Source organism: Hakea prostrata, chromosome 9 (assembly GCF_041222555.1).
Source record: "Hakea prostrata isolate BN-2017 chromosome 9, UWA_Hpros_2, whole genome shotgun sequence".
NCBI lineage: Eukaryota > Viridiplantae > Streptophyta > Magnoliopsida > Proteales > Proteaceae > Hakea > Hakea prostrata.
This window is the reverse complement of record NC_142608.1, coordinates 54,514,707-54,532,131: the sequence shown is the minus strand read 5'-3', so window position 1 is coordinate 54,532,131 and position 17,425 is coordinate 54,514,707. Positions and strand designations below refer to the sequence as shown.

The window sequence follows — 17,425 nt, the reverse complement described above, 5'->3', positions numbered from 1 at the left end:
ATCAGTCTAGAATAATCTGATTGATTCACAACTTTACCGTCACAGAATATAAGCTTTTTGGTATAATCATATGGTGTCTCTACCGATTTGCATCCACTATATTCCCATCTAGAAAGTAGTTTTATAATATAAGTAAATTGGCTAAGTGTAATTCCTTGTCTAGTAAAACTTACTTTCATGCTAAGAATGGTGTCTACAACACCAAGATCCATCATGTTGAGTTCTTTATCTAAAGTATTTACATATCAGAATTACCACCCAAAGTTCTTTACTTATTTTATCAAATTTTTTATGCCTTAATTTAGGTGCTTTTTTAAATCATAAAAAAAGCTAGCTTATTTTATAGTCTTTATTTTTGAAACATTTCACTACATATCCTTCAAGTTGGTTTTTGTAGATTTTATAATTAGTATACTCTTTATCCATATCATTCACTCTATCGGAATCCACAAAATTTAAAATTGATACAAGACAAAAACTGAGAGACATGTCCGTTTTATTTGCAAGACCAAGAATCAATGACACAAAATTCATAAGACTAAATCAAGATCACACCAGTCTTCCAAATAACAAATTCAGATTCTTTCATCAAAATGTTGTTTTCTCTTCCTTGCATTAAGGTGTTTTTTTTTTTTTTGGTGGTATAAAGGCGCTTCTTTTTGTTTTATTAATATTGGGGATGGGGATATTAATATGTGATGAAATGATGTTTTTCAAAATATTAAATGAATAACACATTACATGTATTTATAGGATAATTGAGATAACAATGATCAGCTAGAGGACAGCTGTACGGTTGATCTCTCCTTTACACACCCCCGCAAGCGTAACGGATCCTGAACCGTAAGCTTGTCCCGGAGTAGAAGAAAACGTGAATGAGGTTACCCCTTGGTAAAAGTATCTGCTATCTGATCCAAAGAGGAAATATACCGAACAATAAGCTGCTTAGTGGCCACCAAGTCACGAACAAAATGGATATCAATCTCAATGTGTTTGGTGCGTGAATGAAAAACTGGATTGGCTGTCATATACGTGGCCCCAATATTATCACACCAAATCACAGGAGCGGCGGGAAGAAATGCCCCAATCTCACCTAATAGAGATCGTAACCAAAGAAGCTCTGTTGAAGCAGCAGCAATAGCACGATACTCAGCCTCAGTAGAAGAACGAGAAACAGTTCGTTGCTTGCGTGAGCCCCAAGAGATGAAATGATAACCCATATAGACACAATATCCAGTAGTCGAGCGTCTATCATCTGGACACCCAGCCCAGTCAGCATCAGAAAAGGCAGTCAAGGAAATAGTAGACTGGCGATTGAAATATATGCCATGAGAAACAGTGCCACAAAGATAGCGAAGAATACGCTTAACCGCAGTCCAGTGAATATCCGTTGGACAATCCATAAATTGGGCCACTTTGTTAACAGCAAAACTGATATCAGGCCGAGTGTTGGCTAAGTATTGAAGAGCCCCAACCATGTGAAAATACAAAGTACCATCAGGCAAAGGATCACCAGAAGTGATACTAAGGGAAGTCCCAGAGGCCATTGGAGTAGGCATAGGCTTGGCCTCATGCATGTTAACATGGCCAAGAAGATCCAAAATATACTTACATTGAGTAAGTAGTAGCCCATCAGCTGTACGAGTAGCCTCGATACCCAAAAAATAATGTAAATCACCTAAGTCTTTAAGGGCAAAGGCAGTGGAGAGAACCTTAAGAAGATCAGAGATAGCCTCAAATTGGTTGCCAGTAACAAGTATATCATCTACATAGATGAGTATATAAAGAGTGATGAGATCCTTTTTGTAGATGAACAAAGAGGTATCCGTTTGTGAACCCACAAATCCAAGAGAGGTGATAAAAGCAGTCAATTTTTGAAACCAAGCGCGTGGGGCTTGCTTGAGACCATAGAGAGACTTGCAAAGATGACATACATGATCTGGATACATGGGATTCACATAACCCGGGGGCTGAGCCATATAAACGGTCTCATCTAAGTCACCATGCAAAAATGCATTGGAAATATCCAATTGACGAATGGGCCAATTCTGAGAAACAACCATTGAAAGAATAACTCTGATGGTGGTATGCTTAACCATGGGGCTAAAAGTATCTCCAAAATCTATACCAGACTGTTGATAAAACCCCTTAGCAACGAGACATGCTTTATAGCGATCTATTGAACCATCAGAACAACGCTTCACACGAAATACCCACTTGCATCCTATAATATTTTGTGTGGGTGTAGAAGGAACCAAGGTCCATGTGCCATTGGCTAGGAGAGCATTAAACTCTTCTTGCATAGCTTGCCACCAATGAGGGGAGCGAACCGCTTGTGTATAACAAGTAGGAACCATGGAGTCATCATAGGTAGCAACTAAATTCAAACAAGTGATGGATTTTAAAGACCCGGTTTTGGAGCATGTGAGCATAGAGTGGGCTGGGGCAAGATTATTATCCACTATTTCAAGTGGGCCCGTAGTAGATAATGGTCCAATAGTCGAACTTGTGTGGTGTGGGCCATGAGTTGCTGGAGTTGGGCTTTGTGGAAGTGCCATGGATGGGCTTACAGGATCCATGGAGCATGCCAAGGGTCCAGATGAACCATTAGGGGAGGGGGAATATCCACTATTATGAGTTACAGCTTCAGAAATTACAAGAGAATTATTATTACATGATGGGCTACGGATAACAACAGAGGGAATACATGTATTGGGGTTGGGTGGAGATGGTACTATTGGGGTTAGGGAAATACCAACAGAGAGCCAAGTATCCTTTGAAAAATTCCCAATTTGATGCTGAAAATTGCAATAAGGAAAGATAGCTTCTTCAAACACCACATGCCGTGAAATGAAGATCTTCCCAGTTGATGGATCATAGCACTCATATCCTTTGTGAGCTGTAACATAACCAACAAAGATACATGCTCTAGATAGTGGTTCCAATTTATTTTTATTGTATGGACGAAGCCATGGGTAACACAAACACCCAAAAATTTTGAGAAAGTGCAAATCTAGAGAGGTGTCAAACAAGGCCTTAAGAGGCGAAACATTACTAAGACAACGCAAAGGTAAACGATTAAACAAATAGACAGCAGTTTGAAAGGCTTTGGTCCAGAATATTTGTGGCAGATGTGAATGAAAAAGAAGAGACAAACCAGACTCAGTGATGTGGCGATGTTTACGCTCAGCCACACCATTCTGAGCCTGAGTATAAGGACACGAGTGTCGATGAGTAATGCCTGAATTAGCAAAAAATGGAGCCAACAACTTATACTCACTGCCTCCATCAGATTGAAACGAACCAATTGAACTATGAAAATAATTCTCTACAAGATTTTTGAAACGAGTGAAAACAGCTAACAAGTCAGATTTACGTTTTAAAGGATACACCCAACAATACTTGGTGAAGTCATCAACAAAGATCACATAGTAAGAAAAACCATCAAAAGAAACTACAGGAGAAGGACCCCAGAGATCACTATAAATGAGATCTAAAGGACATCGGCTATGTGATACAGATGCAAGAAATGGCAAACGATGACTGTGAGCAGTATAACATGCATCACATGAAGAAAAAGAACCGAAAAAAAGAACCAGAAAAAGGAGTATCAACAAGATGTAAAGCCTGCGTAGTCCTTGTAGCAGCAGGATGTCCTAAACGGATGTGCCAATGCGAAAGTGGAAGAACAGCAACAGCAGTAACTGAATTGGTGAGTTGTAAGTGCAGAGTATAGAGACCATGACTACCCTGCCCTTGATGAACCACCTTGTGAGTCTGCACATCCTTAATGAAACATGAATTTCCATTAAAAACAAAGTAAACATTATTATCTGAAGAAAATTGAGAAACAGATAATAGATTGAAACGTAATCTAGAAGCATATAGGATACGAGGTAAATGAAACACAGAGGTAGAACCAACAAATTGGATCATTGCAGAACCAGAATAAGAAATAGGAACACCCTGTCCATTACCTACAACAATGTGCTCATAGCCAGTGAATGGTTCACATATAGCAAGATTACTCAAATATGTAGTTAAATGAGTGTTAGAACCGGAGTCAAGAATCCATAAAGAAGATTTGACAGAGGATCCAAGAATGGCAGTAGAACAGAAATTCATACCCACATATGCATGATTGAATCGTTGAGGACAACTAGCACAAAGATGCCCTTCTTGATTGCATAATTGACACATAGAAACACCACGTGAAGAACTTACAGAGTGGTGATAGCTAGGAATTGAGTTCTGAGAACCTTGAAATCGACGATCAGAGCCACCTGAACCTTGAAATCGACGATTATCAAAGTAATTTGTGCGATCAGAAAGAGGATGACCTCTGCGATTTCCAGAGAAGCGCCTATTTCCATAAAATCTTCGATTACCACCACCACTACCAGAGAAACTTCCACGATTTGTTGTTTGAGAACTAGCAGAAGAATTAGTTGAAGCAGCAACATTAGCAGTGATCACCAAAGATGCAAACAGTGATGCTAATGCTCGAAGATGAGATTCTTGTGTAATCAAAAGGCCGGACAAACTGCTAAAATTCAACGAATCAGAACGCAAACGAACAGAAGTGGAGAAGTCATTATATTCTGCTCCTAAACCTCTCAAAGTGGCTAACACAAGATCTTCATCAGGAACCATACTGTTGATCACTGCAAGTGCATCAGCAATGGAGCGAATTTCTAACAAATAATCAACAATAGAAGAACTATCTTGCTCTATTCGGAGCAATAGATCTTTAAGATCAAGAACTCTGGATCTAGTAGCCGGAGCATAGACTTCAGCCAAGGTCTCCCAAGCCCTCTGAGAGGTTTGAGCAGAAACAACATGTGGAAGAGACGTTTCTCTCAAAGATGAAATAATCCAACTCAAGATGAGTTGATCCTGACGAGTCCATAGATCGACAGTTAATGGAGAAATTGAATCAGCAGATGCAGCAACAGAGCTCTCAGATTCAGGTGAAGGTGCAGTAACAGGACTACAGATAGATCCATCGACAAAGCCAAAAAGATTGTGACCTTTTAAGAGAGGAACAAATTGAGCACACCATAAAATGTAATTTCCAGCATTCAATTTGAGAGGAAAAGTTGGATGAAAATTCAGAGTAACAAGCGGAAACAAAGATCCAATTGTCGCCATGAATCAGTTCAGATCTATGAAACGAAAGTACTAAATCTTCAAGAAACAACAATAAATTCGCCCAAAGGTATACAGATCTTCAGAAGTTTGAACAGCAGTGTCTTCTTGAGCCATTTTCTGCGCAAAAAACAGCATAGTAATGAAGCAGAACAGATTCGATCAAGATCTGGAGCTTTGGCTTTTTGGTTGTTTCAAGAAGAGAACACGACAAAGTCAAGAAGACTATAAAACTGTGAATGTGAAAAACAAAGAGTCAAAAAGACTCTGGAAACGACCTGGATCTTGAGACAATCGTGAAACGTGGTTGGATCGAGAGGGTTGAACCGAACCCAAGAAATGATACCATGATGAAATGATGTTTTTCAAAATATTAAATGAATAACACATTACATGTATTTATAGGATAATTGAGATAATCGTGATCAGCTAGAGGACAACTGTACGGTTGATCTCTCCTTTACAATATGTCTTAGCAAGAGTTGAACCCACGACTTCTTTACTAAGAGGTGTTGGTTTCACCACTAGAACAGCTCTGCCCACTAGAACAGCTCTGCGTTGGCTTATTTCCTAATTTTAACTTCAATGAATTGAACTAACAATTGATAATCGTGCCTCTTATCTTTCATGGCTTTAGTGTTCAAATTGAAGTTTCACTAAAATGTTACCCATCTAATATGCCATGCATGTAAACTAACAAATTCAGCCACTTAAGAGGAAAGCCTATTCTAGATTTCATAAAAAGAATTAATAATAATAATAATAATAATTTAATCTAAAATCAACCAAAGACAAATAGAGAGGTCGATTGCACCTGAAAGAAGAGAGACCACAACCAAATTGTGCACTGGATACGTGCTTTGAGCATGTCGCATGCATCAGCCCTTGTTTTTATTATCATGATGCCTTTTTTGTGGACCATCACAATTAACATCAACAGAAGAGAGAAGAGGGTACGAGTTTCCACATGATCAATTTCTATGCAGTTGTGCATGTCCCAAATCTCTACCTCTACGGAATTCCATGTCTCCCAAAACCCTAATGCTAGTAAATAACAATATTCTATATGGGCAACACAGGGAGTAAGAGTGAAGATGGACTAGACCCATGCACCATTCGTGGCATCGTACATGGGCTTCCATATTAATCCCTGTGAGTGCTTCATCACTCTCGCTGTCGACGAGAATGAACGAAGATGCAGTGCTAGCGATAAGGGTTACTGGTGGGATCACCTAGTAATGTCTGAACTGAGTTTGCATCAAACCCACTTACAGAACTTTCAGTAATGCTCCTTAACCTCAGAGTTGTGATATAATCTTAGGAATGGATTGGTTAGCTTCTAATCAAGCTAGTCTCTTGTGGTTTGAGAAGATGGGGGTGTTAAGACCATTGGAAGAACCACATATTCAATTCTCAAGGATACAAATCAGGTCTCCCCCATCCAAATTTATTTTGGTAATGCAAGTCCAAAAATTATTGAGGCAAGGGTGCCAATGTTATTTAGCAATTGTGCTTGATACTAGATCCAAGGAATTAAAGGTAAATGAAGTGCCGGTGGTCAAGGATTTCATTGATGTTTTTCCTGAAGATTTACTTGGGCTACCCCAGAGAGAGAGAGAGAGGTGGAGTTTGCTATTGATTTGATACCTGGTACAACTCCAATTTGAAAAGCTCCCTATCACCGTAGGGAGCTCCAGTTCTTTTTGTTAAAAAGAAAGTTGGGACAATGAGGTTGTGTATTGATTATTGAGAATTGAACAAAGTCACCATAAAGAATAAATATTCATTGCCCAAAATTGATGATTTGTTTGATCAACTACAAGGAGCAAAAGTATTTTCAAAGTTTGACTTGAGGTCAGGTATCATTAGTTGAGAGTGAAGGAGGAGTATATGCCTAAGACTACATTCAGGACTACGTATGGGCATTATAAATTTCTTTTGATGCTTTTTGGACTGACAAACGCCCCTATAGTTTTTATGGATTTGATGAACAAAGTATTCCATGATGTTTTGGATCAATATATGATTGTTTTTATTGGTAATATCTTGGTCAAATCTAAGAGTTGGGAAGAATATGAAAAAACATCTAAGGGAAGTGCTACAGACATTGAGGCAAGAGAAGTTTTATGCAAAATGTAAGAAGTGTGAATTTTGGTTGGATAGAGTTGTCTTCCTAGGACATGTAATATCTGCAAAGGGAATATAAGTGGATCCAAGTAAAGTACAAGCTACGATGGATTGGTCTAGGCTACAACTATAAATGAAATACGAAGTTTCTTAGGGGTGGTTGGATATTATAGAAGATTTATTGAGGGGTTCTCAAATATTGTTACACCCTTAACTCGACTTACAAGAAAAGGAGTTAGATTTGTGTGCAATGATGAATGTGAACAAAGCTTTCAGTCCACCATAGTCTTTCTTTTCATTATATTTGCAGATGGTTCACCAACTGTAATCAATGGCATGTTGCTACTCTCAGAACTCAGGGTAAATAGCATTTATATAAATAATAAATAAATCTACACATTTTCAAGTGATATCATTATGCATCTTTCGTTGATCCTGACAGTTCCATAACTAGACATTCCCTTTATGGACTAGTCTTTCTAATTTATCTCCTAAATGGAAAAGAAAGGGCTGTGCATGGGATTTTGCTTCAGTCCTGCACAGGACGGTCAAGCTAAAAAATTTGGTCCATCCGAGATTTTGATATCAACCATGAAAATTCAACGGTCAATATTTCTGACCAAGATTTCGGATCTGACGGACCAAAATCTCGCTTGATCGTCATGACTGAAGCAATTTTGTGTGTCATATGCTGTCTTGGTTTCAAGGAAACTAGAAACTAGGAACAAAGGAAAGAAGAAGAAGAAAAAAAATGCTAGAATATATATACTATATAGTTGAATGTTAGAAGCCATAAGAAACTCGCAAACTAACATAAGTGACAACAATGCTAAAGTTGACATTTTTCATTGTCTTTAATAGATTAACTTGATAATAGAATTCAAAGCAAATTGCACTGGCACCCCCAAAATAGAGGTTTTAAAGCAGTGACAATCCATTTTTTGTTTGAAAAAAACATAGGTCCTATTTTGTTAGAATAATTAATTATATTATCACAAATATAATTATACTATTATACTATTCTAAAAAATCTTATTCTCATTTACCAAAAAAACAAAAGAAGAAGAAAGAAAGAAAGAAGAGACATTCTTCTTCTTATGAAAGTTATTTAATGAAGACATTATTATTAGATTTTTTTTATTTTTATTTTTATTTTTCTCCTCAGATTTTGGTAAGGGCATTTTTTAAATTAAAAAAAAAAAAAACAGTGAATTAAGGGTCTGTTTGGTTACATGAATCTAAAGATTTTAAATCTTTGGATTCACAAATAGGAGATTTATACCCGTTTGGTTGTGTGAATCCCTGGATTCATGAAATAAGGGATTCATCTTTTTTATACTAAAACCCTAAATTTGTAGATTTATGGGTATGATATGAAATCCAGAGATTTCACCCCTATTATAAAAACGCGATATATTTGGACCATAACTCTATAGATGTTTTTTTCATGATGAATCTAAGGATTTCATTTCAAAGATTTAGGCTAACAAAACAGTTAATTTTATAAACCATGACTATAAATTTGAAATCTCTAGATTTATGAAAACCTTAGACTCAAGTAACCAAATAGGCCTTAACAGAATGGACTAATGTATTTAATGAATTGAGTTGTCTGTGCTTTTCAAACATAAAGTGGGGTGTCAGTGCTTTAAAGCCTCTATTTTGAAGTGCCAGTACAATTTATTATGTTGTTTATATTATAAGGGGATGTCACTTTTTCGTTGTTGTGATGAATAACAGAGTAATGTTAGTGATACGAGAAGAGCATTACATAATTTTAGAAAACACTGGGCTACATGAAAAACTAAAAAGAAAATGGATGAACAAACCATTTCACGGGTATTTTATCAAGACTTAAAGAGTTGTGTCTTTGTTAAAGTAAGCTCTGAAGCTTTTGGATGTTGCATGATCACCATACGATGAGCCATCCAGCTTTATCTTAAAATGAAAAATTTTCAAAGCTAGAAAGCTTCTCCAAATTCTTCAGCTTCTTATATCTTGTAAGAACATTCTTCCAGGTAGTTCTATCATGACTGGGCCTGCAGTGATCTAAATAATCATACAAAGTTACCAATGCATTGTCTTAGATCTGTTATATTTCAGTCTTGGCAAATAGAAACCTTGCATGAACATCTTCATAAGATTGAATCCTGTAGTGTGCTGTGGAATGTCATAATATAAGCAATGTGATCATCACCTGCCTGGTAGAGAAAGGTAGATAAAGCACATATGCCTGGGTTGAAGAGGAAGGGCAAAGAAGAAAAAAAAGAAGTAGAATGTCAACCACTTCATGCTTGAAGCTTTCAAATTCCAACATCTTAGCATTAGTTTTATTCAAGTATTTTATCTAAGCAAGAATAGAGGTTACATATCTCATGTATTTTCCAATTTAAGCTGAAGTAGGTGACTTTGTTGTCTTTTTGTTTTGCAAAGCTTGGAACTGGATTCAATATCATGATCTCAAAAAGAAATCCATCCTTGGTGACTACTTTTTGTTCGCAGCTCTTATTAGGAAGTTTGGTTTTTGCATCTTGAGTTCCCATTATTTTTCTTTTGCATTTTTGAAGTTGTGTTAGTTCCTACTCGTTGCCTTCGATTTGGTTAAAGTCTATTGCTTTGCATTCTTTGAACGTGATAAAATGCTATTTCAACTAGAGCGAGAATGCTTGGATGTTTACAAAAGCAAAGTTGGCCAAGCTGCAAAATCAAGGGTACATCTTCCCTAGGCTTTAGTTGATGTAAAGGTTGAACTCTCAAGACTTCATAGATACACTACAATGGATTTCTTGTGTGTCTATGTGTTTGTTAATGGTGTTCAGATTAACAATGTAATATCAACTAGAATACCATAATTCTATAGCTTTTGTATTTCTATTTTTTTAATATAGGTTGACTTCATTTATATATATATATATATATATATATATATATATATATATATATATATATATATATATATATATATATATATATATATATATATATATATATATATATATATATTGTATTTTTTTTTCTTAAATTTTGTTAGAATATATTAGCCTTCTTGGATTATTTTGTATCCATCAATTCTAGAAATAAACAAAATACAATAAAAGCAAATATATGGGGTAAAAAAAAAAACCATAGAATTGGTGGGGGTTCTTGACTTCTTGACATATGGCCACTAAATAGTACTTAATTAGTGGCGGTTTTCATCATTCGTCACTATTTATAAAGACAATTAGCGGCAATTTCAAAAAAATGCCATTGAATGTGAGTTACACACGCACTATAAAAAACGGCCGATATTTAATAACTCCGGCAGAATTGGTGGCAATTTTGTGGCGGGTTTAACAATTAAATCGTGACAGTTTTTGGCACTTTTAGTGGCAGGGAAAATGATCACTAGAAGTACCTCATTTTTTATTTTTTTTTTTGGTAGTGACTCAGTTTATCTCTACGACAGTGATGGTTGAAAAGGTAAAACAAATTATGCCTAGCCCTGTATGCCCACAGGCCACACCTTGCCATGTCTTATAGGGATTACCATTGCAAGTGACATGCACGTAAACAAGCATATACTATGTTTCTTTCTTTGATTTCAAAAATGAAACGTGAATTAGAATGCTCCTTACTACTTTTCAATGTAAATAGAAGCATACCTAGAAAGGTAGTTCCATTTTATGGTCTTAGTGCATGATATCGAACAGATATTCTTGACATAGAAACCAATCTAGTTTTAATGTGTATCAAAGGTATCTAATATATTTGTCATTAATATTCTTTAAGAAATAACCTCGAAGGATTGCTCTGTTGGTAAAAAACCGATGCTTTTACATAAGAGGTTAGAGTTCTAATCCTTTTCGGACAAAGGACCAAGGACGACTGTTTGTATTAATTATAAAAATTCCTAAAGATATAGTTGAGGTGCACGTATGCTAGTCTGAATGGGCCTCAGATTCTAAAAGAAAGAAAAAAAAAATGACTTTTGTACTTCGTTATACCTTTCTTGTACCATGAAACTGATATAATGTCCACCCAGTATCGATATTGTTGAAGCCCTAAAACCATGAATGTTTCAACCTAACGAGCAACAAAATTTATAAATGTAACAAAGGGATACAACTTTGGTGCATATTTTGTATCATAAAAACAACATTAAAGATCATGGAAGCAAAATGTTTTGGCAAAAAAATAATAATAATAACCAAAATGCTAAGTTGTTTTTTATGCCAATCCTTGCATAAAATCAAATTCTTACCCCAACCCATGAGGCCATGATCCTATCCAACTTTATCTGTACGTACTTCCCAAAAATAGACTATTCATTATAATTGCTCCACAAGTCAATCCCTACATTTTATCCAAGACCCAAAAAGAATTCTGTTGAGTTTTCTCCATATATAACTTACTCACTTCCTCATCCATGGAAAGAAATTGTTAAGGTTTCACATCAAAACCATTCACAAGAATAGACCAACAGAAATAACCACTCTCCCCCTAATTTTACATAGCAAAACCATTTTTATGGATATGGTAAGAGTTACTCTTCTACCTGAAAGGAAAACCAATAGATCAATCTTCTATAAATCCCCTCTCCTATGTCCAAACCATTATTGGCCATCTTCAGATTCAGAGGAATTCACAAAAATTCACATAAGATGGCAACAATGACAATCTCCAACATCCTACTCCTCCTCTTCGTTCTCCCAGCAATATCGGCCGCCGGTGTCGGCATGACCGCAGTGCAAATGACGAATTTCATCACTACCAAATGCAACGCAACGTTGTACCCTGACATATGCTACTCTACCATCAATCCCAAGGCTAATGAGATTGCAGGAGAGATGTACAAGCTTGCTCGAGTTGCCGTCGAAGAGTGCTCTATTATGACTGAGAAAATTAGCCATTCTTTTGTTGCCAAAGGAATCAATGGCAAACCCAATCCTCAAAGTGCTGACCAGGTCTGCATTGACAACTTCAAAGTTGCCATTGAACATATGACCCGATCACTGAATGAATTGAACCGTCTCAATGTCAAGTCCACAACATCCATGGTGACCCAATTGAGAGAAGTGCAGACATGGTTGACTGATGCACTTGCAAACCAGGAGACTTGTGCAAAGAGTTTGGCATCTGTGAAGTCCAAGTTGCTTGATGGTGTTGAGACTACCAAGAAGTTTGTGAGCATTGCAACAGCCATCATCAATCAATACGCTCAAGAGGCCGAATCTCAACGTGTTGGCCCAAACATAATCTTCTAAATGCTTTAAATCTTAGCCTTCTATTTGGTACAAAAGTGCGCTGTGCACAGCAGGGGATGTTTTCCCGTATATTTATATGTACCAAGTAAGGTTGATTCCTTAGGGTATTGGAACTATAGAAGTGTAAATGTTTAATGGGAGAGCAAATTACACTTAGACCCCTTGTATTCCCAATCAATACATTTACTATTCCCAAAAAAAAGAATTGATTACAAATGGCCCCTAATGCTTAGGATTGGGGTTAAATTATGATATCAATGGTATATAGATATTCAAAATACCAATTTTACCCTTCTTATTGATGTACTTTTTATAGTACTCATTTTGTCATTAGTAGCCTTCCTTGCGATCAAGGACAACAAAACGAAGGCTTCCATCCATTTCGTTGACAATGTGATCAGCAAGGCAAGGTCCCTTGTCTTGGTTAAGTGATTTTAAGAGACTTATCGTCCTGTATTGAGTATTATATCGCTCTGGTTGATGTTTTTTAGTATAATTCAATGGAAAAGTGTATTGAGATGTATCGTATCGGTTGGGTTAAATATAAAGACGTATCAGCTAGTATCGTATGGTATCGTGGAATACTTTAAACCTTGCGTATGATGTCATTGTCATTCTTACACAATCCATATTGCGTGACGAGACTACAAAGGTTGTACAAGCTCCCAAGTAACAACAATATACTTCATCATATCCACAAAACAACTTGCAACTTTGATTTAATGAGCTTTCGTTTTCATATATAAACACGAAGAAAGAAATCAAACAAAATGAATTAACACCTTTGGTTAACGAGCGAGTAGATTCGGTCAGACGAATGTAAGCTAGAACCACAACATTTTTGAAGGACATGGAGAAGGCAATATCAGGATGTGAAGATAGGAAATCCTTGAGAATCTCCTCAAGAAAATTGGTTCTTGTAGCCCCATTTGCCTTTTAGGCTTGTTGAAGATCGCCAATGTGTTTGCATTTCTTTGATTTCTAGGGCTTGAATTGGAACAATCCAATCGCCAACCATTTTGCTTCTAAGTTTCAGCAATGCCCAAGCATCGCGGTCATGTAAAAACATCATCGACGATGTAGTAGTCCATTGTCAAGCTCCCTCTGAAGGCCACTGGTTATGTCTAGGAAGATTGTCCTACCACCTGTGTTAGATGCATTTCGAACTCCAAATGCTACTGCTAATGCATGATAAACTTGTTCTATCTGCTTGGGCACAACAACATCCATACCTTCTTCATCCTGTTAGTTTTAACTGTCTCCATCACAAACAGACTACTTGCAGAACTAAACAGTGGAAAGAATCTAATCATGAGTAGAGACCAACTTTCAGAATCAGAACTAGACAGCGAAGAACAGTCCAATAAAACTACAGATTGAATGGGACCTTCTTTTATACACAATTTTAATGAATTATAATACATTCAAAGTTCAAAAATAGATGATTGATCCAAGGAATGAATAAAAGCATCTGGAGAATATAAACAATCCCCCTTATGGACAACTTTTTATCTTCAGGTGATGAATTGGTATTTTTATATGATTTAGATCTATAAATTTCATGAGTTCCAACAAAGAGAAACTCAAGCAATTGTCCACTTCAAGGGCAACCAAACTCCTTCAATGGTTAGGGTGTGATCCCGTTTCCTGATTCTTCAAGAGGAAAACACTGCATTGATAGGCTTCAGTTGTCCATTCATTGAAATTTCAAAATACAAATGAAGTAATTGATGGAATACAAAGGACACATTAAACCATACAACTCCAACAATTTTTCAGGGGTAAACAAAGCTTTACTGACAGGGACACTGGTACACATGGCTTCCAAATCACATGCTTGGCAAAGCCCTAATGTGAAATCAGCCGAGCAGCCGTACACTTCACAGGTCCTCCTGGCATGGGAGTCGATCACATCTCCCTCCCTTGTAAATGGCTCTGTTTCACTACTCTTCAATAAATTGTCTTTAAATTGACCCCAAATAAGACAATAGAGTCAACCAGCGGTTTGTGTAGAAAGTCATTGATCTAATTGGTGGGAAAAAGACTCCAACAAGCAAAACCGCAGGTCACATGTTGAACCAGAAAAAGAAGAAACAAAACACAAACCAATTTATAATTCAAATCAAGCTCGAAATTGGAATAGAGTATGGCACAGTCATAGAAGACTCAGAGCCAACAAACTTGAGGCAATACAATGGTTGGATGAGTTGGCCTCAATAACCAACAAGAAACAAAAACTTGAAAACTTACAGGATTTTGTTAGTAACTATGAAGAAGAAACCAAAACTCAAGTCAAAGCAAAAATAAATAAAAAGACAAACCATAACAAACATCTTAATCGAAACCAAAATGGTCAATGGATGAAACTTGTTGATAGACACAAACCCTAAAATATTTCAAGAAACCAACAGCAAAATTGAATGACATCCAAACCTTTGTTGCAACATGAAGAATCAAAACAGGGTAACCACAAGCATGTTTTAAATCAAAAGATAACATAAATAGTACTCAGAAGGTAAATCAAGTGTATTCCATGAAAAATAAGTCATCAATATTAAACTAGGATATCACACAAACTAAAACATAGGTTGCTGCAAATGAAAAAACTTACAAAAATGAAAAGGTTGGGGGGGGGGGTGGAGGAACTAATTGGACTCACAGAACAAGAAGGATTGAAATTGTTTTTGTTCAAAGCTCTGATACCATGAGACAGTTTTGGATCTAGAAGAACCGGAGATGATAATAATAAGAAGAAGAAAAGATAGAACCAAGAAAGAAAACAAAGAAAAATGCTACCAAATGGAGAAAATGCATTAACCCCAAATCAATAGTATAGAGTATATATGACTAAAATTGTAATTGTCACAGAACTATAAGTACGCACTTCTAATGTAACACACACACATTACGCAAAAACCACTCTGACAAGCAAAGATATTCCAACTACGCCCATGTCATACCTCAAATGGAAACCTTTCAGATGCTGAGGTACCCTAAAGCATCCTCTCATTTCATAAACCCTTCTCATAGCTATCATCAGCTATGGAAACGATGAGAGAGGAGGTGAAAGTATGTTAAACCTCTACAGAGTTATGGTGCCACCCAAGCAACAGCTCTGATTCCGTCCATGAAAGCCTATTCCATGTTGCTTGGGGAAGACAAAGAAATTGTACAGTGAGCCACTACATTCTGTGAAAACCTCCTCCACACATGATTTCTAATCAAAACTTGATAATATCACAATCTTAGATGGCAAGGAAAAACAAAACCACAAAAAACTTTGCAGTTTTTAAATAAAAAGTTTTTAAAAGAAAAAATAATCCTTTTCAAGGGTAAAAGGCGGGGCAACCACTAGGTTGCCCAGCATATTACGTCCAATCTCCTCCCCCTTTGGAAAACACTCTCTTACCCTCCTGTGTCCAGCCATATGGTTGATGCATGCCACTAGATTACCAAAATCTGGCAGCATACCCCAAGCGGGCCTTTTTTCAAGATCACCAAAATATTTTAAATTTAATTGGAACTAAATAACATTACTAAGATTAAAAATTGAGTTCTTACTTCCTTTCTTTTACATAGTAATCATATCCAATATATGACATTAACATGACGAAATAGAACTAGGTCAGATCAAAGTAGACTGGCCACCAAACATAAACCTCTTCTTGGAATCTGTAAGTGTTGGTTGGTTCGGTTATGAGTAATAGGTTCGGTTAAGTAATTATGGTATTAGAGGTTTAGTTTTTTATTCAGTTTCTATGTCCTATTCCCAGTAAGGATAGTTATGTAATCTTGTGTACTCCATGTAATTATAAATAAGAGGCTTGGGATCACATTTATCATCCAAGCATTCAGTCCAGAATTTCTTTGAACATGGCATCAGAGCCCAAGATTGATTAAACCCTGCGTCTCTCTCCCTCTTTCTACTGCCACTGCAACCCTCTCTTTCTCCTCCCTTGTTCGATTTCTCCCTCCTAGGGCAGCATCTATGAGGGGATTCTTCTTAAATTGATGTTGTCTCTTAACTTACCTCTATGCAACCCTATATTTACTAGAGTATTGAAGTTCTGTCTCCTGCGACGTTTCAGTTACTTCAGAAGGTTGAAGACTGAAGAACAGCAGGTTCGGCCAGTAGTTTTTGGCCAAATAAGATTGTGATTTCTCTTCTACAAATATTATTACTGGTGATTTGGGTGAATTGGCTGAAGATATGGCAACACAAGATATTGCAGTTGCTCCAACTGGTTCAGAACATTACCTACTCTTTCCCCACTTTCAGTCAGGTTTGATTGAACCAATTTATCTGATCTGGTCTTGTTCAACCTATCTAATTATTGCTCGCACTACAACCAAGCCACTACCCGCAGACGCAGTTAAGGATAAGTGGATTTTAAACAACTTTCTAGTTAAGTTGTTTCTTTTGAATTTCATGTATCCAAATCTTGGCTGTGGATATTTATTGCTTGATACAGCATCCTAGATTTGGAAGGCCACTTAAGAAACATATGGACAGTTGGGGAACAATGCATAAATCTATGAGTTATATAAAAGAAACTCCATGAAACTACATAGAAGGAATTAACACAGCAGACAGTACTATACTGAATTGAGATCTCTCTTGCAAGAGTTAGATCACCATGGGGATTATCATCCCACTAATTCTGAAGATGTGGCTGCCTACAGGAAACATGTTGATAAGATTCGGGTCTATGATTTCTTGGCTAGTTTGAATGTAGAATATGATCAGATCAGGGTGCAAGTGTTGAGCCATTCTCCCTTCCTCACAATAGAACAATCCTATGCTCTAATCAGTATGAGGTGAGTCATCGCTTGGCTATGTTTCACACTTCTATCATGGAAAAATCTGCTCTTCAGACGGGTAAGTATGGTATCCAAAACTAAGT

The 17,425-nt window shown here is 36.7% G+C and overlaps 1 protein-coding gene across 1 annotated transcript; it reads left to right on the top strand.

Moving 5' to 3' along the window:
- Positions 1–11,918: 11,918 nt before the first annotated feature.
- Positions 11,919–12,521, top strand: LOC149005591 (pectinesterase inhibitor 10-like). Its single transcript, XM_089135947.1, has one exon. The coding sequence runs from the start codon at positions 11,919–11,921 to the stop codon at positions 12,519–12,521; it is 603 nt and encodes a 200-aa protein (XP_088992073.1).
- The last annotated feature ends 4,904 nt before the right edge of the window (positions 12,522–17,425 follow it).

Excerpts from the sequence above, each read along its gene's own strand:
- LOC149005591 (XM_089135947.1), top strand. The coding sequence starts at position 11,919 with ATGGCAACAATGACAATCTCCAACATCCTACTCCTCCTCTTCGTTCTC.